The sequence below is a fragment of the Protopterus annectens genome, chromosome 1.part2 (genome assembly GCF_019279795.1).
Source record: "Protopterus annectens isolate FY-2018-M chromosome 1.part2, PAN1.0, whole genome shotgun sequence".
NCBI classification, from domain to species: Eukaryota; Metazoa; Chordata; order Ceratodontiformes; family Protopteridae; genus Protopterus; species Protopterus annectens.
In genome coordinates, this window is record NC_056727.1 from 591060104 (window position 1) to 591082094 (window position 21991).

Sequence of the window (21991 nt, forward strand, 5' to 3'; positions counted from 1 at the left end):
ATGAGAAATAGTTTTATTCAACATATATTCATGTCCCTGTCAATTCATTTTAACAGTGCTCTGTACATACCCACAACTTCTGAAATGCCAAAGCTTTTTCTTTTAAAAGCGTGCCCATTGTTTATCATTTCTTATCTCATAATTAATCCATCTTTAACAAATCACCACACAGCTCAAATTCACAGTTTTTTGCTCTAGTTTAACCTCCGTGAAATAAGTCTCTACAGGGTCTGCTGGATTTTATGCCCATGTAAAAAGCAAAGGCCTGATTCAAAGAAAATGCTTTCTGAAAATAATTTCCACATACCAAGCTCGGTGGCACACAGGGATAAAAGCCAGGACTATGACGCTGATAACAAGAGTTCAATTAGCAGCTCAGGTGTAGAGGGAGAGTGCGAGGACCACTGCCAGTTTGCCCTTCCTGGGGGGAGGGAGATGGTGTGACCCACTACATCACAGTCCCCAGGAAAAGTGCTAGAGTGCATCAGGTAACGGTTACTGGGTCACTGTGCCTCATGCCACAAGTAAAAGTGTGAGAGAAGATCCCTGGACATGCATGGATACAAGCAGGGATCCTCCCTAGAGCAGGATTCACGCAAAACCACCTCCAGACAGAGGCAGGTGAGGATGGATCAAAACTTCATGAGAATGATGGTCTAGCATACAACTCTTAACTCTAAGGAGGAATGAATGGATTTGCTCTCACCTCAGTCAGGAAACAAACAGGCAGCAGGGCTCCCACCAAGGTTGTGGAACAAAATTAGACAGCTGTCACCAAAGAACAAGAACAAATGGATCAACTGGGTGATGGGAAAGGATGGCTGAAGCCTGGGTAGGAAGAGTATTAAAAAAGCATATAGTCATATTGAAAATACTTATATGTCTCAATGTACAGAATGTAACAACATGGACCACATTTGGTTAGACTTTGCACAAGTAACATAAAATGAATAGATGTTACTGTTTATGAATTATTTTACAAAGTATTTAGAGGCTTGCTACACAGACTGCTGAGTTACATAAAGTTTGTCCTGACAGCTGTATGGTATACAGAGAATAAAGTCGTATGACACGGTCAACAGGGATTTCAACCAGCAGTGCATCCACTGGAGGAGTCAATATGAGCCAGAAAAAAAAAAGAAGTTATGTACTCACCATAACGTTCCATGTGAGTAGTTGTACTATTTTCTGCAACCTGTGGGTATTCGGATCCATATCGGATCAGAGCCAGCAACATTTTATCAAGCATCTGTTCCAAGCTTCAAGCTCTTCCCCTTACCCATAATCCCTCACCTGTCCTACCTTCCCTCAGATCATGTTTGCCACTAACCAAACTATTAGCAACTCAATAACGGTAACCAAGAACAGGTTCGGGGGGGGGGGGGGAGTAACGGTTGCAGAAAATGAAGTACAACTACTCAGATGGAACGTTATGGTGAGTACATAACTTCTTTATCTGAAATAGTTACCTTCATTTATCTGCAACCTGCGAGACAGAGTCCCCAGCTACCAAAACTCCTGGGAGGCCCTCATGGAAGGATATTCCTGCGCACCGCAGAGCCAAAGGATGCTCTCTCTAGAGATCAAATCCAACTTATAATGAGAGATGAATGTATGTGACCTTGCCCAGGTCGCTGCTGCACAGATATCATCCAGAGAAACCCTAGACCAAAAAGCAGCAGAAGTTGCCATAGATCTGGTGGAATAGGCTTTAATAGGACCAGGTGGGGATAGGCCTTTATCCCTATAGACTTGCAGTATACATTGTGTAATCCACCTGGCTAAAGAGACCTTGGAAATGGCCTTGCCCAAAAAGGGTCTAGAAAAGGACACAAATAATTGGTCAGACTTACGAAATTGCTTAGTCCTGTGTAGACAGAAACGAAGCCGTCTATGAACATCTAGCAAGTGCAGCTTATATTCACCCTTGTTCTGGAAATTTGGAAAAAAACACAGGCAGATTAATCAACTGGTTAATGTTAGATTCAGAAGCCACTTTCGGTAAGAAAGAAGGGTTCGTGCGAAGCAAAACCCTGGTCTTTGTAAAAAATCAAGTAGGGGGCACGGCAGACAAAGCTTGGATCTCAGAAACCCTTTTGGCCAAAGTAATGGCCACTAAAAAGGCTGTCTTCCAGGACAGAAATTTTAAGTCTACTCACGCTGCTGGTACAAAAGGGGGTGCCCCCAATGCCTGCAGAACTAGAGTAAGGTCCCAACGGGGGAAGGAATTCTTAACCGGGGAATGCAAGAGAAAAATACCTTTTAGAAAGGCCTTGTACAATCTCAAGGAGGCCAGAGCATTCAAATTTTCACCAATATGAACATTAGATATGGCTGCCAGTTGTACTTTCACTGTGGAGGAACTAGCCCCTTGTTGAAAAATACATGACAAAAACTCCAAGACTGCAGGAACCGGGGCAGTAAATGGATCTATATTTCTCTGAGAAGTCCAAATAGAAAAGCATTTCCATTTGCTGCGATAAACCTTCCTAGTGGAAGCTTTGAGGGATGCCACCAGAATACTCTTTACTGAAGATGATACACCAGGTGTCCTAGCGATCAGGGGAACTGGAGCAACCAAGCAGTCAGCTTGAGGCTGTCCAGGTCGGGCGGACTGATGCCCGAGGGATGGGATATGAGATCTGGGCAGGGATCTATAATCCGTGGCGGAGTTAGAGCATGAGACCAGAGGAAGGGGAACCACACTTGACGAGGCCAGAATGGGGCAATGAGGATCACTTTGCACCCCAGCCGGTATGCTTTCTGAAGAAACTTCAGAATTAGAGGTAGCGGGGGATAGGCTTACAGTAACCCGGGAGGCCAAGCATGGACTAGAGCATCTCTGGGGGAGTCCCCTGGGGAGGGGATTAGAGCGAAGAACTCGCTGCACTTCGCGTTGGAAGGAGATGCGAAGAGATTGCAGCAAGGGTGACCCCACCCTAGGAAGATCTCCTCTGCTACTGGCTGTTTCAGAGACCACTCGTATGGCATTAGAATAGCCTGACTCAATCTGTCCGCTAAAATGTTGAAGCGTCCCGGGATGTGCGTTGCAATCAGAAACTGACTGGTGGAAAATATCCCACTCCCACACTCTCACGACCTCACAGCAGAGAGGGTAAGATCTGGTCCCTCCTGGTTTGTTGATGTACCAGACAACTGACATGTTGTCTGACTGAACTGCAATCGTCCACGAGGGGGAGAACAGTGTGAAAGGCTTGCAACACTAAAAGCACTGCCCTCAACTCCAGAACATTGATATGCAATCTGGTCTCGGTTTGGGACCATGTGCCTTGGACTGTCCTTCCCAAAAAAGTGCCACCCCACCTGAGCTGGGAGATGTCCGTGGTCACTGTGGCTTGGGCAGGGGATGTTAAGAATGGGCGACCTGCCAAGACATCCGGCGATTGGAGCCACCAGAGAAGAGAAGTCTTGCAGGCTTTGCTGATCCATATAGGGTAGTCCATGGGGAGGTCTAACCAAGACCACTGAACTGCCAAGGTCCACTGAAGCACCCCCATGTGAAGGCGCGCACATGGTAGAATTGAAACTGCTGCTGCCATGGAGCCTAGGTTGCAGAGAAAGTCGCTCGTCAAAAAGAGAGGAACTGTCAAAGGGAGCATTCGTGAAAGACGCATTGAAGGGATCCGCGACTTGACAGTCTGAGCCAGGCGTGCCGCCTCATAGCTACACCAGTTCCAGCAGCCCTAGCCACTCCTTCCGTGGCATGGGAAAGAAGATGCATGGACATGTTAGAAACAGATTTCAGAGTCAACATTTTTGCTGAGAACAGCCACTTGTCCTCTGGCGACACAGCAAATTCCGTTACCAAATCTCGCTGGAGTCGATGACAAGTGCCAAATAATTCAGCATTCGTATGGAAAACATTGCTGAAGAAAAAACTCGCTTCCCATAGCGATCCACCACCCTAGACTCTTTGTCTGGAAGGTGGACCGAAGAACTTTCCTGAGCCAGTTCTCTCCTGGTGGCAGCTGCTGCCACCATAGCATCCACAAGGGATCCCTTGTACCAAGCCTGCGTGTCTGTGGGAGGAGAAAGGATCCCGTCTGGGTGTTTGGTGGTGTCAGGCTCCTTCCATGCCCGTGTGGTGATAAGATCCACTAATGGAGCTGCAGGAGGGGACACTCAGGATGTAGATGGGCCCTTGCCAAAGGCCTCCAAGAATACTGACTTGTCCATTGAGGGTTTTGGGGCTGACCAACCTCCCCCTCTGGTGGAGGATTTCCATGAGGTCTCCAAAAGGAGACATCATTGGGAGGTGACCTGGGGGAACCCTCACCTTCATCCAAATCAGTATCTTCTGTGAGGGACTCTGGGGAGTCCATGTGCCTCCTCTTACACGAATGCTTACGTGGGGCCACCTCAGCGGGACTCTCTGAAGAGGGCTCGTACATCATGGGGGGGGGGTTTCCAAGATGGGATCCACCTGGGGGTCCTCTGGCACTGGCTGTCCCTAGGACAAGCTAATGGGAGTCGTAACCAAATCCAAGGCAGCCTGGGTGGAGTCTAAGGCAATGAGCTGGGGTCTCAATCCCTGGGACAGAACCCTCTCCACCACGTCAAAGGCCAAAGGAGAGCGCACCTCCTTGGCAACCAAAAAGGAAGAAGTTCTCCCTGGCTCCGTAGTGAGAATCGGGGCAGAGGCCAAGGTAGCCAGGGTTCAGAAGGAACTGCTCGGATCCGACAAAGTCGGAGCCGAAGACATCTCCATTACCTCAGATCCGGCTCCCTGTTCTCGGCCCCGAGAGTTGCTCGGATCCGAACAAGTCTGATCCGAGGAACTTAAGGTAATGGCCGGCGTCGAGGTTGGAGGAACAGTCAGCCCCAAACCCCCAGCTCAGAGGATCCTCGGATCCATAAACCCCCGAGACTGATGGTCGGAACAGAGAAGGAGAGATAGGATGGAAAAAGCGAATAGAGGTCCCTTCTCCGGCAGAAGAGAGGCCTGGCAAAACTCCCATTTGGATCCAAATGAATCTCCGCATCATTCTGTCCACGTCAAGCTCCGATAGACTCCGAGCTGACCGCGAGGAGGTGACCAACTCGAGTCTGGCCCTGTGAGACGACATCGAAGAAGGCCTCCAATCCAAGGGCTCTGTCGGCTCCGGGGAGAACCTCGAGGAATGGAACTGAGGAAAAGTGGTCCTAACAACTTTCACAGGTGGACTGGGAAAAGACGCCCGCTCCGGAGATCGCTTGCGGTGCCTCTCTACCCTTTTTTCTCTCTCTCTTTTTTGTCCTCATCTGTAGCTTTTGTCCCTGCCTCAGCAGGCTTAGAGGAAGGCTGAGTCCCAGCCTGGGGGGGGGGGGGTTGTTCGGCTACAGGAGCCGATGTTGAGGCCATCGTCTCTAAGGCAGAAACTGGTAGCAGGCCCTTGGCTACCAGTTTCGCCTTCCTCTTTTTAAGGGCTCTGGGATTGAATACTGCACACACAGCACATGGCAAACTAAGATGGGGAAAGCCAAGGCAAACAACACAAAAAGAGTGTGGCCATCAGCCGGTAAAAGCTTGTGGCCACACACTGGCATTTCTTGAACATTGGTTTAGGCTGGTCAGCCATAACACACTCCACTGAGCCAAATGCTAAACTAGACACACACACACTCGGGGTTGGCTAGGCTTACTCTATTTCAAGAAAGAAACACAAACTTTCTAACTACTATTTTTTTTTTAAACAAGCCGACAAGACGAAGGAGAGGAAGGGCCAACACAAACAACTACTCTCACACACTAACTTAATAATCAAAAGTTCCACTTACTATACTCAACTTGGAGCTAGAGAGACCACAATGTGTACGTATGAAGCGGCAAATGAGATCTGAGGGAAGGTACGAGAGGTGAGGGATTATGGGTAAGGGGAGGAGCTTGGAGCAGATGCTTGATAAAATGTTGCCGGCTCGGATCCGATATGGATCCGAATACCCACAGGTTGCAGATAAATGAAGTTAACTACTTCAGATTATATGTTCAGACGAGGTTTGCTTGCCTCTCCTAAGGAGAAAGGTAAAGGGACATGTTGGGGGGGCTGGTAAATGGATAGGTCACTATACAGCACAGCTTCTGACATACACCAGAGCCATTGACAGGGAGGCGACAACTAGTACATACAATAAAGTGAGCAACAGAGGAAAAAAGATCAACGGGGGGGGGGGGTAGGGACAGGTTTCATGCAACTCACACGACAAACCCACCATCAACGCCAACACATCACCCAGCACATCTGGAGGCTAAAGAACATAAAGACTATGAATTTCCAGCTTACAACACTGTGACAGTATGTACTACTTCTGCTTCTCTCCAACTTAGAACCCTGCTATGTGCTCGCAAGATGGACAACTGGTGGTCAAATCCCAATGGATTAAAGCTACGGCATAAATGCAGAATTAGCAGAGTAAATAGCACTCATACAGCCGCTATAACATCACACTTGATCCCAGCAAAATATAGAAAAAAATAACAACAAGACAGATTTTATGTAAACAAGATGCATGTCTTCTGGCAACAGGGTGGCATCCCAGGCAGGACCGGTTTATTAATTCATTAATCCGTTCATTCACTGACTGGAGTACAGCACTGATCTCAGATCATTTTCAGGTTCATCTTGGGGTATACAACCAAAGTGAAGAATACAATAAAAAAGCAAAAGCAAAAACAGCAAATATATAATACATTACAATAAATATATTTACAAGTGCGCATAAAATGTGACAGCAGAGAAGTACATGGAAGAAAGCATTATCACACTGATGGTGTATTTTAAAGAGACTTGGATAACTTTGTGAAATAAGACAGGTGTATTAAAGGGTGAAAGTGGGATAGGTGGGGCCACTGCTTGCTAGAATATTCTTCAGTCCCCCCCCCATGACCATAAAAAAGAAAAGAATAAAAGCAGGCATCATACAATGATTAAATGTTGCATATCATGGGCTCACACCTACTATAATAACAAAGTAACCCTGCTATTTTTGCAAGGTGCCTGTATTAGTGACAAGAACCCATCTTCATGTTCTGCCAGAAAATGCACCAGATTTCAAGGTCACAGAGACTATAAATTTATTTTATCTTGCTGACTGGATTAGTCCCAGTACGCCAATGGTCTCTTTTCAAGAGGCCAGAGGAGGGGAGGTATTCATACTAACTAGTGGAAATTTGGCCAGAGCACCAGGGAACTTCCCCTACTTGTCATTTTTGTGAGTGGGACCCATTTGGCAGGAGCACTTCCTGCTTTCATTCCAACCACACAGGCCACCTAGAGAAACAGGGGGGCAGATGGAGAGGTGAGACAAATGAAGAAGAAAGCAAATATTGAGACCAAAGAATGTGTACAGGACTCCAAGGAGATGTTTCAAATAAATCTGTTTGATGAAAAAGATCCAGCAAAGGACAGATGTACAATTAGAACCTTCCAGTCAGGAGAATTACAGGATGACTTACTTAAACAAATGGTGATGCAGAGTGAGACAGAAAATGAAAATTATGTTTTCTGGGGGGACATTATGGAGGAAATACAAAAAGAAAGATACAGAGACAATCCTGAAGAATAGCATTGAGATGGAAAAGCAAACACATGCAGAAAAAGGAAAAGAAGCAAGAAGAGTAGCACAAACGAAGGCAGAAGAAAATGGAAGTATGTGATATGGATTCAAAGTAAATAAGATAAAGAATGGAGAAACAGGTATGAGTGTGGGACAACTGAATAGCTCCTTCTGGTACAGAAGCATACAAGGTAAGAGCATTTATTCTTACTAACAAATTTTGTGACATTATAGTTGAGGCTGATTTTTCAATGGAAAATTTTCTTGGGGAACATCAAAAAAAGAAAGACTGTAACCCATGGATTCTTTATGTGATAAAAGCATTAAACAGGGCAATGAAAATTCATGTACGATTTCAAACAGAGGTAGAAAGAGAGACTTTGAAAGTACTAGAAACTGCAAATGTATATGATAAATGGGGTTTATAGATTAGATTAGTGGTTGGGATTTTAATACTACAGAATATTGTGTTAAACAGAAACAATAAATTATACATAAACCAAGCATGATAAATGTGGAAGGGAATACTGCGGACAACCCAGAGGTTTTTTTTTTTTTTTTAAATGGAGAAGGACATTTGAAAAGTAACTAAGAAAATCAAATGTTATATTTGTGAGGAAATGGGACACAATGCAAAAATGTGAACCAAAATTATAAAAGTAATAAAACTGGACATTTATGACTGGATTGCAAAAATGAAATAAAAGAATAAGGAAAAAGAGAGAGAAAAAAGAAATAAAAAAAATTATAATTCGTAGAAATAGATGAAAAATTAGGCGAGAAAAGAGAGGGCATAGAAGGTTTTGAAATAAATTAAGATGAATACAATTGGGAGCTAGTAAAAGAAAAACAAATTCCATTGGTAAAAGGGTAAAACACAGAAAAAGACAACTTAAAGGCATAAGTACAAAAGAAAAAAAAAGAAAGGAAATGGATGAAAAAGAATATATACAGTCAATGACTGGGGCTTGGTATAACGGTTAAGGTTTTTGACACACACAAAATGCAGAGTTTGATTCTCACCTTAGGAAGAGAAACTCACTAGGCTTAGAGCTGCCTATTAAGAATGCTGGCATAGTAATTAGACTTATGAAACCATGAATCTAAAGAAAAGGGAAAATTTAAATTTTAAGAGTGCTTTCTGTAAATGTGAATAGTATTACGAAAACAGTACAAACAATAGAGATTTTAGAATGGTGTAATACATATGATGTAGATGTAATTATATTAAGAGACAAAATAATTTTAACAAATGAAGAAAGATTGTAAACAAAGAAACCATGGGGAGGAAAGATGATCTGGAATTTGGGAAATGAGAGATGTTCTACAATAATCATATACAGTACGGACATTAAATGTAACTTTAGCAAAAAATGGAAAGCTCAACCACTGTAGATCTAAAATTGAAAGAAGTGTATAGAATTAAAACATTATATATTAATTGTAAAGAAAGGAAAAGCATATTTCATTAGATTTAAAACTATCTAGTAATAAATATGAATATTACAATGACAAGAGACTGACTTAAGAAACAGGTGTAAAAAGAAAGGAAATGATGTACAAAATGTCAGAATTTGTAAGATGTATTAAGGTAAAACTGGGAAAAAAATCATGGACCTACAAAAGAGGTACATATAGAGCTGAAATAGATTATTTTTATAGTATCAGAAGGTTTAGTTAAAGGAGAAGGGGGGGTAGTTGACACAGGATTTTCTGATCATCTTGCAATATGGCAAAAGATAGAGGAAAACAAGGAAGCTATAAAAATAGGCAAAATAATAAAAAGGTTAAATGAGAAAGTATGGTATGAAGAAGGAAAGTGATTAGTGATAGTTATGGAAAGATCATATTATTAGAACATTTTATAAAAACTGATCTGAATGGTGGATGATATTTAAGAAAAAATATCTTTTTTTACAGTGGAAATATGTGAGAAAAGTAGAGAAAGAAAACTGTAAAAGCACATATAAAAGATTTAGAACACAACGATAAGAAGTACTATGACAAAGAAAAAGATTTATATGAAAGAAATAGACTAAAAGACTAAAACAAATCCAAGGATTGTTATATAAGCAAAGACATCTTTTGCAAGGAAAAGAGAAGCAGTACCAAGTTACTTAAGCAGATTTGTAAAGGGAGATGGTAGTGTAATGAGGGAAATATAAAATGTAAAAGGAGAAACAGAACTCAGGAAAATATTAGGAATATGGTAGTGCAATATGCAAAAGAAATGTTTACAGCAAAGTATTGTAAAAAACATGGAAAGCAAAAATGTTAACAGAAAAAGAACAGAGATGGAAAAAGATTTCTTTAAATGAGCTAGATAAAGTATTAGGCCAAGTAAATATAGATTTGGCTGCAGGACCAGATGGAATAGTGAATGAAATGCATTCAAATTTAAGGGATTGGCAAACAAATATTTTTTAAATATTTTGAATGAATGGTCAACGGAAGATTTTATGTATAAAGAATTATGAAGTGGAATATTTAAATTTATTTGGAAGAAAGAAGCTAGAAGACAATTAAAAAACTAGAGACCAATAGTACTGAATAATGCTGACTATAAAATCTGCATGAAAATAATACAAGAAAGATCTGAAACTAAACAGGAAAATATTATGGAAGATACTATAAAGGGGGAGGGTTGTCAGTAATTATTAATGATAGTTAGAAAAATGGTGGATGATATGAATAGGAAGAAGCAAAAATCCTGATAGGTGACCTTAAAAAGCATTTGATACAATTGGACATGAAATCTTATGGGTAATAACGAAAGAATACAAGTACGAAAGTTAGGAAATTATGTACATCAGATATCAGAGTATAGCAGTAATAAAGCAAAAATACTTGTAAATGGCTGGTTAAGCCAAGAGGTACATATGAAGAGTGGTGTAAGACAGGGATGTCCAATGAGTTGTATACTCTTTGTGTTAGTTATGAATGTGAAATAAATCACAAAATGAAGAAGTTTAGTGTCCCGGAAACCACAAAAGCACAGGTGAAAACAGCCCTTTCAAAAGCCAAAAACACAGCATCAATGGGGCCAGATGGTGTCCCAGGCTGCATCTTGCACGAACTAACCCCCCACCTAAACACGCTGTTCAACCTCAGCCTCTCTCCACAGGCTACGTGCCCATAGAATGACGCACAGCAATGGTTATTCCGCTCCACAAAGGAGGAGCCACAACTGACCCTGGTAACCATCACCCCATAAGCCTGACTAGCCTGGTCTGCAAGGCTATGGAGCGCATCATCATGGAACTCATTAAAGACATTGGGAACCTCCAAACACTTGACCCGACCCAGTTCGGCTTTGTTAAGGGCAGATCACGCCTACTAAACCTGGCTGACTTCTTCAAGACAGTTACCAAGGCCATGGACGAGGGAAAGGTGGTTCACACAGCCTACCTTGATCTCGCCAAGGCGTTCGACAATTCCTCACTCTGGTATTATAGAAAAACTCACCAACCTGAACATAAACCCCTACGTCACAAGATGGGTTGCCAACTGGCTTACAGACAGAACTCACAAGGTAAGAATAGCCGAGCTCCAGGTCTGACTCTAAACCAGTCACAAGTGGTGTCCTGCAAGGCTCAGTTCTGGGATCCCTACTGTTCGGGATATATTTCTCAGAAGTACAGGCAAACACAGGAGGACTACGGCTAACCAAGTTCGCCGATGACTGCAAACTGGGAGCCATAATTCACTCTCCGGCTGACACGGACATCCTCCAAAAAGGCCTTACTCAGACAGACACCTGGTGTCAAAGTCATGGCCTCAAGCTAAATGTCAAAAAATACATAGTCATCCCGTTTGGGGAAAACAAAATACTCACGAATTACCACATAGGCGGCAGCCCCCTTAATACAGAAGAGGTAATAAGAGATCTGGGGACCCAGGTAGATAGTAATCTCTCCTTTGACAATCATATTGCCAAAGTAGTTAGGAAATCATTCTATGTGGCCCATCTAATTACTAAGGGGTTGGCATCTAGAAATAAAGAGGTTATAGTGCCCCTCTACTCATCACTCATCAGATCCATTATAGAGTACAATGCCCCATTTGGGATGTACCTCACAAGACACTTCCAACAGCTTGAAAGACCACAAAAGCACCTCACCAAGAGGATTACTGGCCTCAAACATATGTCCTATGCAGCCCGACTGAAAAAACTCCGGCTGTACTCAGTGGCATATCGCTTACTCAGAGGTGATCTCTGCCTGACTTACAAAGCCATGTCCAACTCAGAATTGATGGACATGCTCCACCTGAAGAAATCAAAGTCACTGCGAGCCACACGCTCTAGTGAGCTAAACCTCGCCACAACAATAAATAGAACATGCTGGAGGGATAGATTCCTGTCACAGAGACTCCCCATGCTTTGGAACAAAATTCCTAACTACATTAGGCAAAGCCCCTCACTAACACTCTTCAAGAGAAGCCTTGACGAGTGGATGGGTAACAGAAAGTACACCCCTGGGATCACTTCACTGGTTCTGCTTGACAGAGGCTCAGTTAATTAATCAATGGGGCGGCGAAAGCCGACACACTCTGGCTAGGCTTATAAATACCCTCGGGCAGATAGCCTAGTACCTACCTATGAACCTATACAACACCTGAAAGGTTAAAAATGTCAGTATTGTTAACATATGCAGCTGACATTATAATAATTGCAAAAAACAAAATTTGGATAAAAGATGCAAGTAATAATTTGCACATATGATTGTCTGGAGGTGGTAGGGATGGTGTTAAAGAGAAAAGCAAAGGTTTAGGTGATGTAATAAAGACAGGGGAAACATTTTGCAGTGAATAACATTTCTGTGTTGGATATAAAATTTGAGAATAAAGATACAAGTAGAATTCAATTGGAAAAAACAGGAGAAATATAACAAACCTATCTTTTCTGGGAACATATAAATTATCATTCAGAAATAAGGCTCATTTAATAAATTCAGTACTGATGGGAAAAAACAGCATACTTAGCGAGTGTATTAATGTTACCAACAGTATTCAAAAAGGAATTTAAAATGTCTGACCTTATAAGCTGTTAATACTCATCCAATGTTATTAGAACCTAAGCTACTGACATGCTAACTTAGTCGAGTTATCTAAGACACAGTTGTTGTTTTTTCGGCTTTTCCCGGTTAGGGGTCGCCACAGCGGAACTCCAGTCCGCTAATGATTGGCAGTAGATTTTTATGGTGCCGAGTTTCCAGCCCGACGCCCAACCTTCAGCAAAGGCACACCCATTCACGCATGTCTTTCGGAGGCCACTCGACCGCACCAATGTATAAGTCAGTTGTCGAATCTAAATGGGACAAAGACTTTGTGTTTATTCGGCACTGTTACTATTGTATTGTAAAGAACTGTTACTGTGAAGCTTTTCTCCCCGGGCTTCCACTGAAAATGGGCTCATCTAGACCCAGTGGACTTTCCCGGTAAACAAATACAATAAATAAATAAAATAAATACATTTTTTTTTTTTCATTTATATGGGGTTCTAGATTAAACTCAGTAAAAAGGAGTCTTGTATGTAAATAAAGAGGAAGGAGGTTTAGGGTTAATTAACCCAATGGTATATGTTACTTCATTAAATTTGTACAGTGTTAAAGTGGATAAATGAAAAAGATGAGAAATTAGTAGTAAATTGTATAAATACATGTATGATAAACTTGTGGCACTTTAAAAAGAGCATAAAAGAAAAACAAACAGTGTGCAAATGAAAGAATAACATGTTACCAAGAAAAATATTTTTGTGGAAAATAAAAACTCAGGGTACAGAAAAAGATCTAACCAATGAAAAAAAATAAAGCTATAAAAATAAGAAGCAAATGTTGTAATCGGAAAGTAGAATGTCAAGATTTTTTTGTAGAGACTGAACACAGACAAATTGCCAGTAAAAGGAAATATGCCATACAAAAAGGAAAAAAAAGTGTTACAACATGTTTACATTGTCAAGAAGAAGAAACTACAGAACATGTGTTTATAAAGTGTAAAAGAGTAAAAAAGTTATGGAGAAAACTATGTAAAGAAGATTTTTTCGAAGATATAAAAAGTGGCTAAGATAAACATGGATATAATTAAATATAAATATAGATAGTATAAGAATAGAAATAAAACATGTTAAAGTTATTTTATGTTACATGGAATGAAAGAATAAATTAAATTATGTTTAATAGTAAATGGATTTTAGCAACAATATTACGTAAAATCAGATGGTGGTTATGTAAAAAGGAGAGGGATCTAATACAGATTAAAATTTATTAAGACTGTAAAGGGAATTATGAATATGTGTAAACAGATCTGTACATTTATAAATATTTATAAACAAGACTTTTTGTGCATAAATAAAAAAATTACTACTTTTTTTGATGCCATGGGATCTTTTGCATCTACCTGAGCTACCACTAATTCAGGTAAATGGAGCCTCTGTCTGATCAGGACAGCAAACTCAGTAACATGACACCCTCTTATGCAGGACTGCAGTGTCGGTGTTGGGAAATTAACCCATCTACCTTGCGTTAAAATAAAACCCACAGTCTTCTGCACCAAAAACAAATGTGCAATATGTTGAGCTACTGAGACTGCTTTGTTAGATCTCTTAAATCACCAGTAACCATCATCCTTGCAATACATGTAACTTGCTAATATCTGTATGTTACTAAGCATACAAATTATATTTAAATCATCCTTCTGTACTTGCTTGATCAGTAAAAATTAGTTTAAGAACAAAGAGATGAGGTTTTATACTTGCCTTCCTTTGACATCATACTTCTTTTTTTACACCAAGTGCAATAATCCAGCAGTGCTCTATAAGCCTGAATGAATTTAAGCAACTCTTGCTGAGAGTAAGTTCCTCCATATCTCCAGCTTTCTGCCACTGTAAGGCCTCTGTGGGCTTCATCCAGATTTCCACCACATAACATGTGAAAAGCATGCTCTAAGCACACCTGGAAAAGGCAAGGAATTTGTGACCATCAACAAAAAAGCAGGAAAACCCATTCCATTATATCCTCAGCAGACATCATACAGTTTGTTACACTTCAGAGATGCCGACTATGACTTGGGAATTATTATTAAAATTCATCTGAAACATAACTTACAAAATGCAGCATTGTCACAAATTTCGGATGACAACTTTAATGTAATTAAACACATCATAAAGTACAGTTAGCAGACTGTAACAACAGATGTATTCCTACTGTCTGTTTACCTATGACAGAACATTTACTTTTGGTCTCCTGTTTAGCATTTCTTTTCCAACAATCAGAAAATGACACTTTCTGTAAAACACTGTATCACAGAAGTTAGTACTGCACAGATGCATGCTATGATGTAAAATATTAACCACCTAAACATGCTCATTCCTCATTCTCAAAGCCAACATTTGCTCCATGCCACAAATAAGTACATTCCTGCAAATCAATAAATAAAATTCACATTCTACACTACTTTATTACACAACTGAGATATAACCAAAACAAACAAAACAGAAAGCCCCCAATGATGAACCTTAGTCTAGACCAAATCCCAAGCAGCACCACCACAGTAGAAAACACAGAAGTCAGGTAGCAAAAGTCCTGGGGTACTGACTTTCCAATTATGGACCAACTCCAAAAGTCAAAGTCAAGCCAACAAACATGGTATGAAGCTGTACACTGAGGAAGAAGTGGTAATGGTACAGATATCCACTACCAAGGCATTCTTGATGCAAGCACTATAAACAGCCATTCCTCTAGTGAATTGGGCTTTGAATGCAATCCTTGTTAATGAATGGTTAACTAATTGACTGCAAGAGACAATGAAGCTGGTCATCTACCGTGGACAGTACCTGCTTGGCAGCTACAGGCACTTCTTCCGAAAACCAATGGAAAGAAAATACCACCTTTAGGCATAAATGTATTTTAGTCCTCAAGGACACTCTATCTTGGTGGAGATTAGGAAGGGTTGCACTGCCATTAAGGCCTGTTATTGTCCCCCATAGTAGGTCTGAAGCGCCTGTTGTGATGGTGTTGTTTTGGTCTCATGAAGGCAGGGTCTGGGTTTTTCTGGCATGCCTGCCTGAGCCACCATAGGAACTCCTTTTTTAAGCATTTTATTAGTGGATTTTTCTTTCTAGTGTGTGTGTGTGTGGAGACCATAAATTTTAGGTACCCACTGTAGTTTCCTCATATGTAGTCTGGCAAATGGGACCAAGATTATGCATGATGGCTGTTAACTTGTTCAGTTTTGAGAGTCTGCAGTTTGTTTTTCTGTAGTCAGGAATGCCATTTGTTGTACTGTGTCCAAATGTCCTACCAAGAAATGGTATGTTTGGGAACTTTTGTAAATTTGACTTTGGTTCCATTCCCTGTGTAAGTAAAATGACTGTGAAGTAAATGACCTTTTGTAAATCTGTTGTCAGCTTGCTTTCCCTTGTAGCAGGTGCAGTCATCCAGGTATGGGTAAATTCAATTTTGAAGGTATCGTATGGGCGGAATTATGCTGTACATTTTGTGAATGAATACTTACTAGAGATATAAGTTTCAGGCAATGCTGAGAATTTAGATAAGTGTTTGATCCTGCAAGAAATCTGAGGTATCTTCTGCAGATTGGTCGAATTGGCTGCAGGTATGCCTCCTTGAGATCTAGAGTTATAGTTACCAGCCAACCTTGCCCAGCATGGAAGAAAGTTGCTGTAGGTAGGGCGCATTTTGAATTTTGGGACAATGATGTATGTATTAGACAGGGTGACAGGTCGAGAATTGGTCCAACTTTTTCCTCTTTTGGAACTAGGAATTAGGGAGAGTAGAACCCTTTCCTTGTTCTGCTGTTGGCACTCTTTCCACAGCTCTCATGTTACATCAGTAAGCTTTTTTTTTTACTGATCAAGCATAAACTCTTTATTGGTGTATCATGAAACTGACAGTTTAAAGCTCTAGTGACCTTGAAGGTTTTTAGCTGTGGTTGTATTGCTGCCGTTGCCTTACTGGGATTCTGGTTTGCAAGAGGGTCTGGTAAAAGGTGGTGATGGTGTGGTGATGACCCTCTGCAATCCTGTAAAAATCTGTCTGGTTTGGCAGGGGCTGGGGTAAAGAATGAGCGGAGCAAACATCATTGAAGCATCATCCACCACAGAGAGAGAACAGGAGGTATAGCTAGGGCCTGTGCTGTGGGAGGTGCAGAAAGGTCCTAAGTCTTTTCTGGAGTCTGAAAATCCTGTTGCTGCGAAGATTGTAGTCGGAGGGAGATCCGCGGCATAATATGAAAATCATCAATCGAAAACTGTTCTTGTAACCTCCCACCGACGCGCGCTGTCTTCGCCGGGGTTGAAGAGGCACAGCGAAGGCTGCGCTGCGGTGGGCTGGGCCTAAAACAAGGCAGCAGACAAGAAGAGTGGAAATTTATGAGGTATTTGTTTCCCACAGGTTAAACAATTGTTAACTTTTTCTACTGCAGGGCTGCCTGACGACAGGACAACCCACTTGTTATGACTGCAGATGCATCCATGAAGGACATCTGGTCTCTCTTTCTTAATTCGTGTACCTGTTCTAGGTAATATCCAAGTTACTACTGCACATTCTATTTCCCCTGGTTTCTACAGCTGCAAAGAAAACCAGGAGATTGTGGGACTGGTTTAGTGTGAAAGCCATGAAACTACATTTGGGAGGAGATACAATTTCACCCTGAGGGACACCTTTATCCTTTTGGAAGGCCAAATATGATGCATTACAAATAAGGGCTGCAACTCCAACATATGACTATCAAAGGTAATGGCCATCAGGAAAAGAATTTTGTGCGACATGCTTCTAAGCTATCAGACTCAATTGGCAATCACACATGCCTGTCTACAATATCTAAGTTCAGGTCCCACTGATGGAAGGGGGTTCTCAAGGAAGAATGAAGATGCAATATTACTTCTAGGAAATGCTAAACTAACCAGTGTTGGACTGCACTCCTGCGTTCCACAAGGTCATGATGTGCAGAGACTTAAATCTATAATAAGTTAACAAATAAGTCTTTTATTTTCATAAGTAACATTAAATTACAGTAACCAGTGTCTCTATGGGACTCTCCTAAAGAGATGGTATTTTAGAAACCTTAAGGAGAAAGACTCAGGACTACACACCTGAATCAGATTAGGTAATTGATTCCACAGGACTGGCAGGCAAAAGAAAGCCTGCCCAAGGACTTGAGACAGGTCCCAGTGACAACTGCCTCTCACCAAGATATAAGGTACTTAGAGGTTTGCAAACAGACAAGATTCAGACTGTGTACAGAAAAGAAAGCAGATTGTAGAATTTTACATACAACCCCAGCAGTATATAGCAACCAGTGTGGATGATGCAGCACAGGAATAATAAGACATGAGTGAGAAGCTCCAATTAAAGCCTAGCTGCAGAACTCTGTACCTGCTGGAATAGTGCAAGGTCACCACCTGAAAAAAAGAAAAAAAACACAAGGAAAATGGCACTGCAATACCTAAAGTGGGTATGCACTTTGGCAAGACTTACTATCACAGGGCTCAAAGAAAGAAGAACAAAGTGCTTGACTCGGATGACAGTTTTCAGACAAATACAAAACATTTTGAGGATAGCTGAAATTTGGCCCTTGACTAAATTTGTCATCAAGATCTACCCTCAGATCTTGCAGTAATGATGCAAATTCCAGTCAACCCCCCCCCCCAAAAAAAAACATTAAAGAGGAAAAAGAACGGAACGTGTGAAGGACATCTGCTATTATGCACCAGCATCCGTTATGTCATTGCCTGGGCTGCAATTAATTTTACTATGAATCATTCAATGAAAGATGGAATCCAAGCGGTTTTCAAATGTAGTACAATTCTTCACCAGCTCTGGAGAAAGAGAGAATTACAATGGGACATCATAAGCATAGCAGTGAAAATCAACCTCTGCTTTGGGATGATCTCCTAATAGCAACATGTGTATGGCAAACAAGATAAACAAAGGATCAAGCCCAGACAATTGTGCAAGTCAGCAGGTAATTACGAAAGAATTAACTTAAGAAACCACTTGAGTGCGACATGAAATGCGCCAGACCAACCACTCAGGAATGATGGAAATAACCCACCGTTAAGTTCAGAAGCGATAATTCTGGACACCAAGATAAGTTGCGTTAAAGGCAACAGAGAGATCAACAAGTGCAGAGAGTAAAATCAGGATCTTTCACCATAAGGAGATCACCAACAACTCCATTAAGGGGCAATCTCAATGTTGTGTCTTGAATTAAAAGTAAACTGACACAGGTCTGGGAGACCATGTGATGTCACATTACTTATTTACTTCACATTTGTTTAATGGGCAATAGCCCCTTTTCAGCAGAGGCCCAGGGAAAAAAATCTTCACAATTAAACATACACGTAAATATTTACAATAGTGTATACGAAGTATATACATAGGGCATGAGTACAATCAACTGAATCCTGCAAGTTATACATGCTGCAAGTGGGGAAGATCAGAACCCATATGCTGGAAAAGAAAATGAAATAATGATGAAGCTATAACAAGAAAATCATGATTATTATACATTATAAAAAGGAGAAAGGGTAGTGCTTAGTAAATCTTGAAAGACAAGTATTATTTGAGAAAGCATGAGAGGTTTTGTAGAAACACTGAAGCAAGAAGAAAACAGCAGCTGGAGAGGCAAGAAGGTTTGTTAGTAAAGAAAAGTATGAAAGATAAGAAATTAAATACCGAGGTGTGGGGAGAAGACATGGAAACGCTCTGTTGGGAGGTAGCCTGTATTTAAATAATGGATTCATTACGCATTTGCAAGTCTAGCCTAATGAGGGGGCATTTCAATGTTTATGTTTATTTGTAGCCTGGGGATATATAGAGGTATATCCAAGTATCCATGAGACGTTGTCCAAGTGCCAATTAAAAGCATTTATGTTATTGAGTGGTCTCAAATGAGCTGGGAGGGAATTCCATCTACCTTGTATCTAGTTTGAATATTATGAATTACCTTCAGTGTTTTGGAGCAAACATTTTTGGTTGAGCTTAGGTTTCTATTTGGATAGAATTTCTGAAAGATACTGTTTAAATACTAGACATTTTTCAGAGTTCTGAAATAAAAAAAAAAATACATCTGCATATAACCCATTTTTCAATAACACCAGCAGTAAAGAGAAGAAGGTCAGAAATCCCATGCTAGTTTTACAAACTGCAAAATACAAGGGAGGTTTCTTGAGAACAGGGGGTAATCAAGGTCACTTTCAGAATGAGAGATACATCCATTATCAAATGAAATTAATAAGGTAAACAACTTGAACAAGTGACTTAAGGCAATATTTAACCATCCATATGGACCCAATACTCAGATCACAACTGATAGCAAACACAGATGAAACTAAAGTCATGTTCTCATCATATTAGATATAATTAAACTCCATATATACATTCTGAAATAAATTCTGACTAATTATAGCAACCCTACCTGCAAAAAAAAAAAAAAAAGTGTAGCACCATCCCATTACAAGAGGTAAGATATACCAGTCTGTACGGTCTGGTCACAGTTCTCAAGAGTTAGAAGCAACACAGATCGTACTGGAGAACACTGATGTCCGACATGAAGCACCTGTTTGGTGCCATACAATGGACAAGTTTATTCTCGAACACTAGTCCTCCTTCATGAGTACTTTGTTACCCAGCCACACACATTACAAAACACGAGCATGCTTTGGATAGCACCGTACCAAAGACCTTAGATAAATAAAAATTAGGGGGGAAAGATCCACAGCAACAGTTTTCAAATCTTCAACCCCGAGGACTTACACGATGCCTACACAATGATCAGCAGCTCATTTCCAGACTGCCAAGCATCAATCACATTTGTGAATTATGGCTGTATAAAAATAAGTGGGAAGTGTGGGCTTTTGTTGACTCTGTTAAACTTGTGAGGAACAGAAAAACATTTGCCTCACTTCATGTAAATAATGTTTGGAAGAACACTCAGGGAGGGGAAGAAGAAAAAGAGTAACCAAGTAAAACTATTTTCTTAACAGTACTTCTATGAAACTTTCAGAATATAAATTGCATATTTTAAAGTATTTTTAGTTGATTGTGTGTGTGATAAAGTTATTAGAGCAAGTAGGTGCCATTTTTTCCTCCTCCTCTTCTTTTTTGGTATTAAGAAATGTATGTATTACAGTGTAAAAACAGAAAAGCTAGATAAAAACATTTTTACGTTAATAGGCTGTAATCTTGGGTTGTTGAGATGGGGGGTGGGGAGCAAAAGTAAACAGATCATAATATATGCAGAGCTAATATGTTTTCTCATATTTATGCATAGCTGAATGTCTGGATTAAGACCTTGGTTTACTCTAATAACAAATTTCAACTGGAAAACCCAGTCTTCATCAGAACATTACTGTGATAAACAGCTGAGACTAAATAGTCATCAGAGCTCTTAATTATTTCAAAAAACCGCCAAAAACATTAAAGCTACACAGCCTAATACAAAAATATGCCTAACATTCTGTATAACTAAATAATTACTTCATGTGTATAACTAAAAAACCTCACACATACATACATGGTAACTACTTAATATAACAAAGTACATATATATGAAAATACATATAAATACTATGTAAAAGATGCTTAACTAATGAATCAAAAAAGAACAAGCTATCATTCTTCAATAGTAACCTTAAAACTAGTAAAAATGTTGTAATACGATATAACAACAATACTATGTCAGTGATGTAAGTGTATGTATAAGTGTATTACGATGATAGTAATAAAATATGATAAAATATGATAATAATGAGAATGTGATGAAATAATAATAATGATGATAGTAATAATAATAATAATAATAAATAATAGTCCTCTATGGGGAAAGAGCTAAAAAAGGTTTGATACTGATAAAATCATTGAGGCCTGGAAGTCTAGTGGCGTCAGTGTAAATCTGCCATCTACTTTCCAAATACGCTAAAAACATTTTCCAATTGCCTCCGTGAGGTGTACTCGTAACTTGATCTATAATGGCAAACAAGAATCCATGCTTGTTCCCTTTCTCTAAGATATGTCTGTATAGAGCATTTTTAGTATCGCATTTCTGTATTCTATATTGATGTTCGTATATTCGTTTTTTGAGTTGTCGTTCTGTTTTACCAATGTAGTATGCTGTGCAACTTGTGCATGTTGCCACGTAAACCACCTGTTTCGAATTACAGCTACCTGACCTACACTTAATAGTGGTATGCTTGATGTCATCTAAAAAGATATTCCTAACTTCATTAATATACCTACACTGACGACATCTGCCACATTTGGAAGTGCCCTTGTGTCCACCAAGGGACGCTCTAACGCACAATTGGCCCCCGGGTCTTCTGTATGCCTTTCCCCCATTTCCCTTCATCCCAAAATTTCTCCAGAAAGCTCAGAGGTTGAAAAGCAAAGTGATCCTCATTGCCCCCTACTGGCCACGTGAA

At 40.4% G+C, this 21991-nt stretch overlaps 1 protein-coding gene across 1 annotated transcript in view; it reads right to left on the reverse strand.

The window, feature by feature from the left end:
- Window positions 1–21991, reverse strand: part of TAF1A (TATA-box binding protein associated factor, RNA polymerase I subunit A) — a 650793-nt gene that overhangs the window by 585940 nt on the left and 42862 nt on the right. Inside the window, exon 3 of the mRNA XM_044057862.1 lies at window positions 14309–14504. Coding sequence (XP_043913797.1) covers window positions 14309–14504 — 196 coding nt within the window. The remainder of the gene's footprint in view (window positions 1–14308; window positions 14505–21991) is intronic.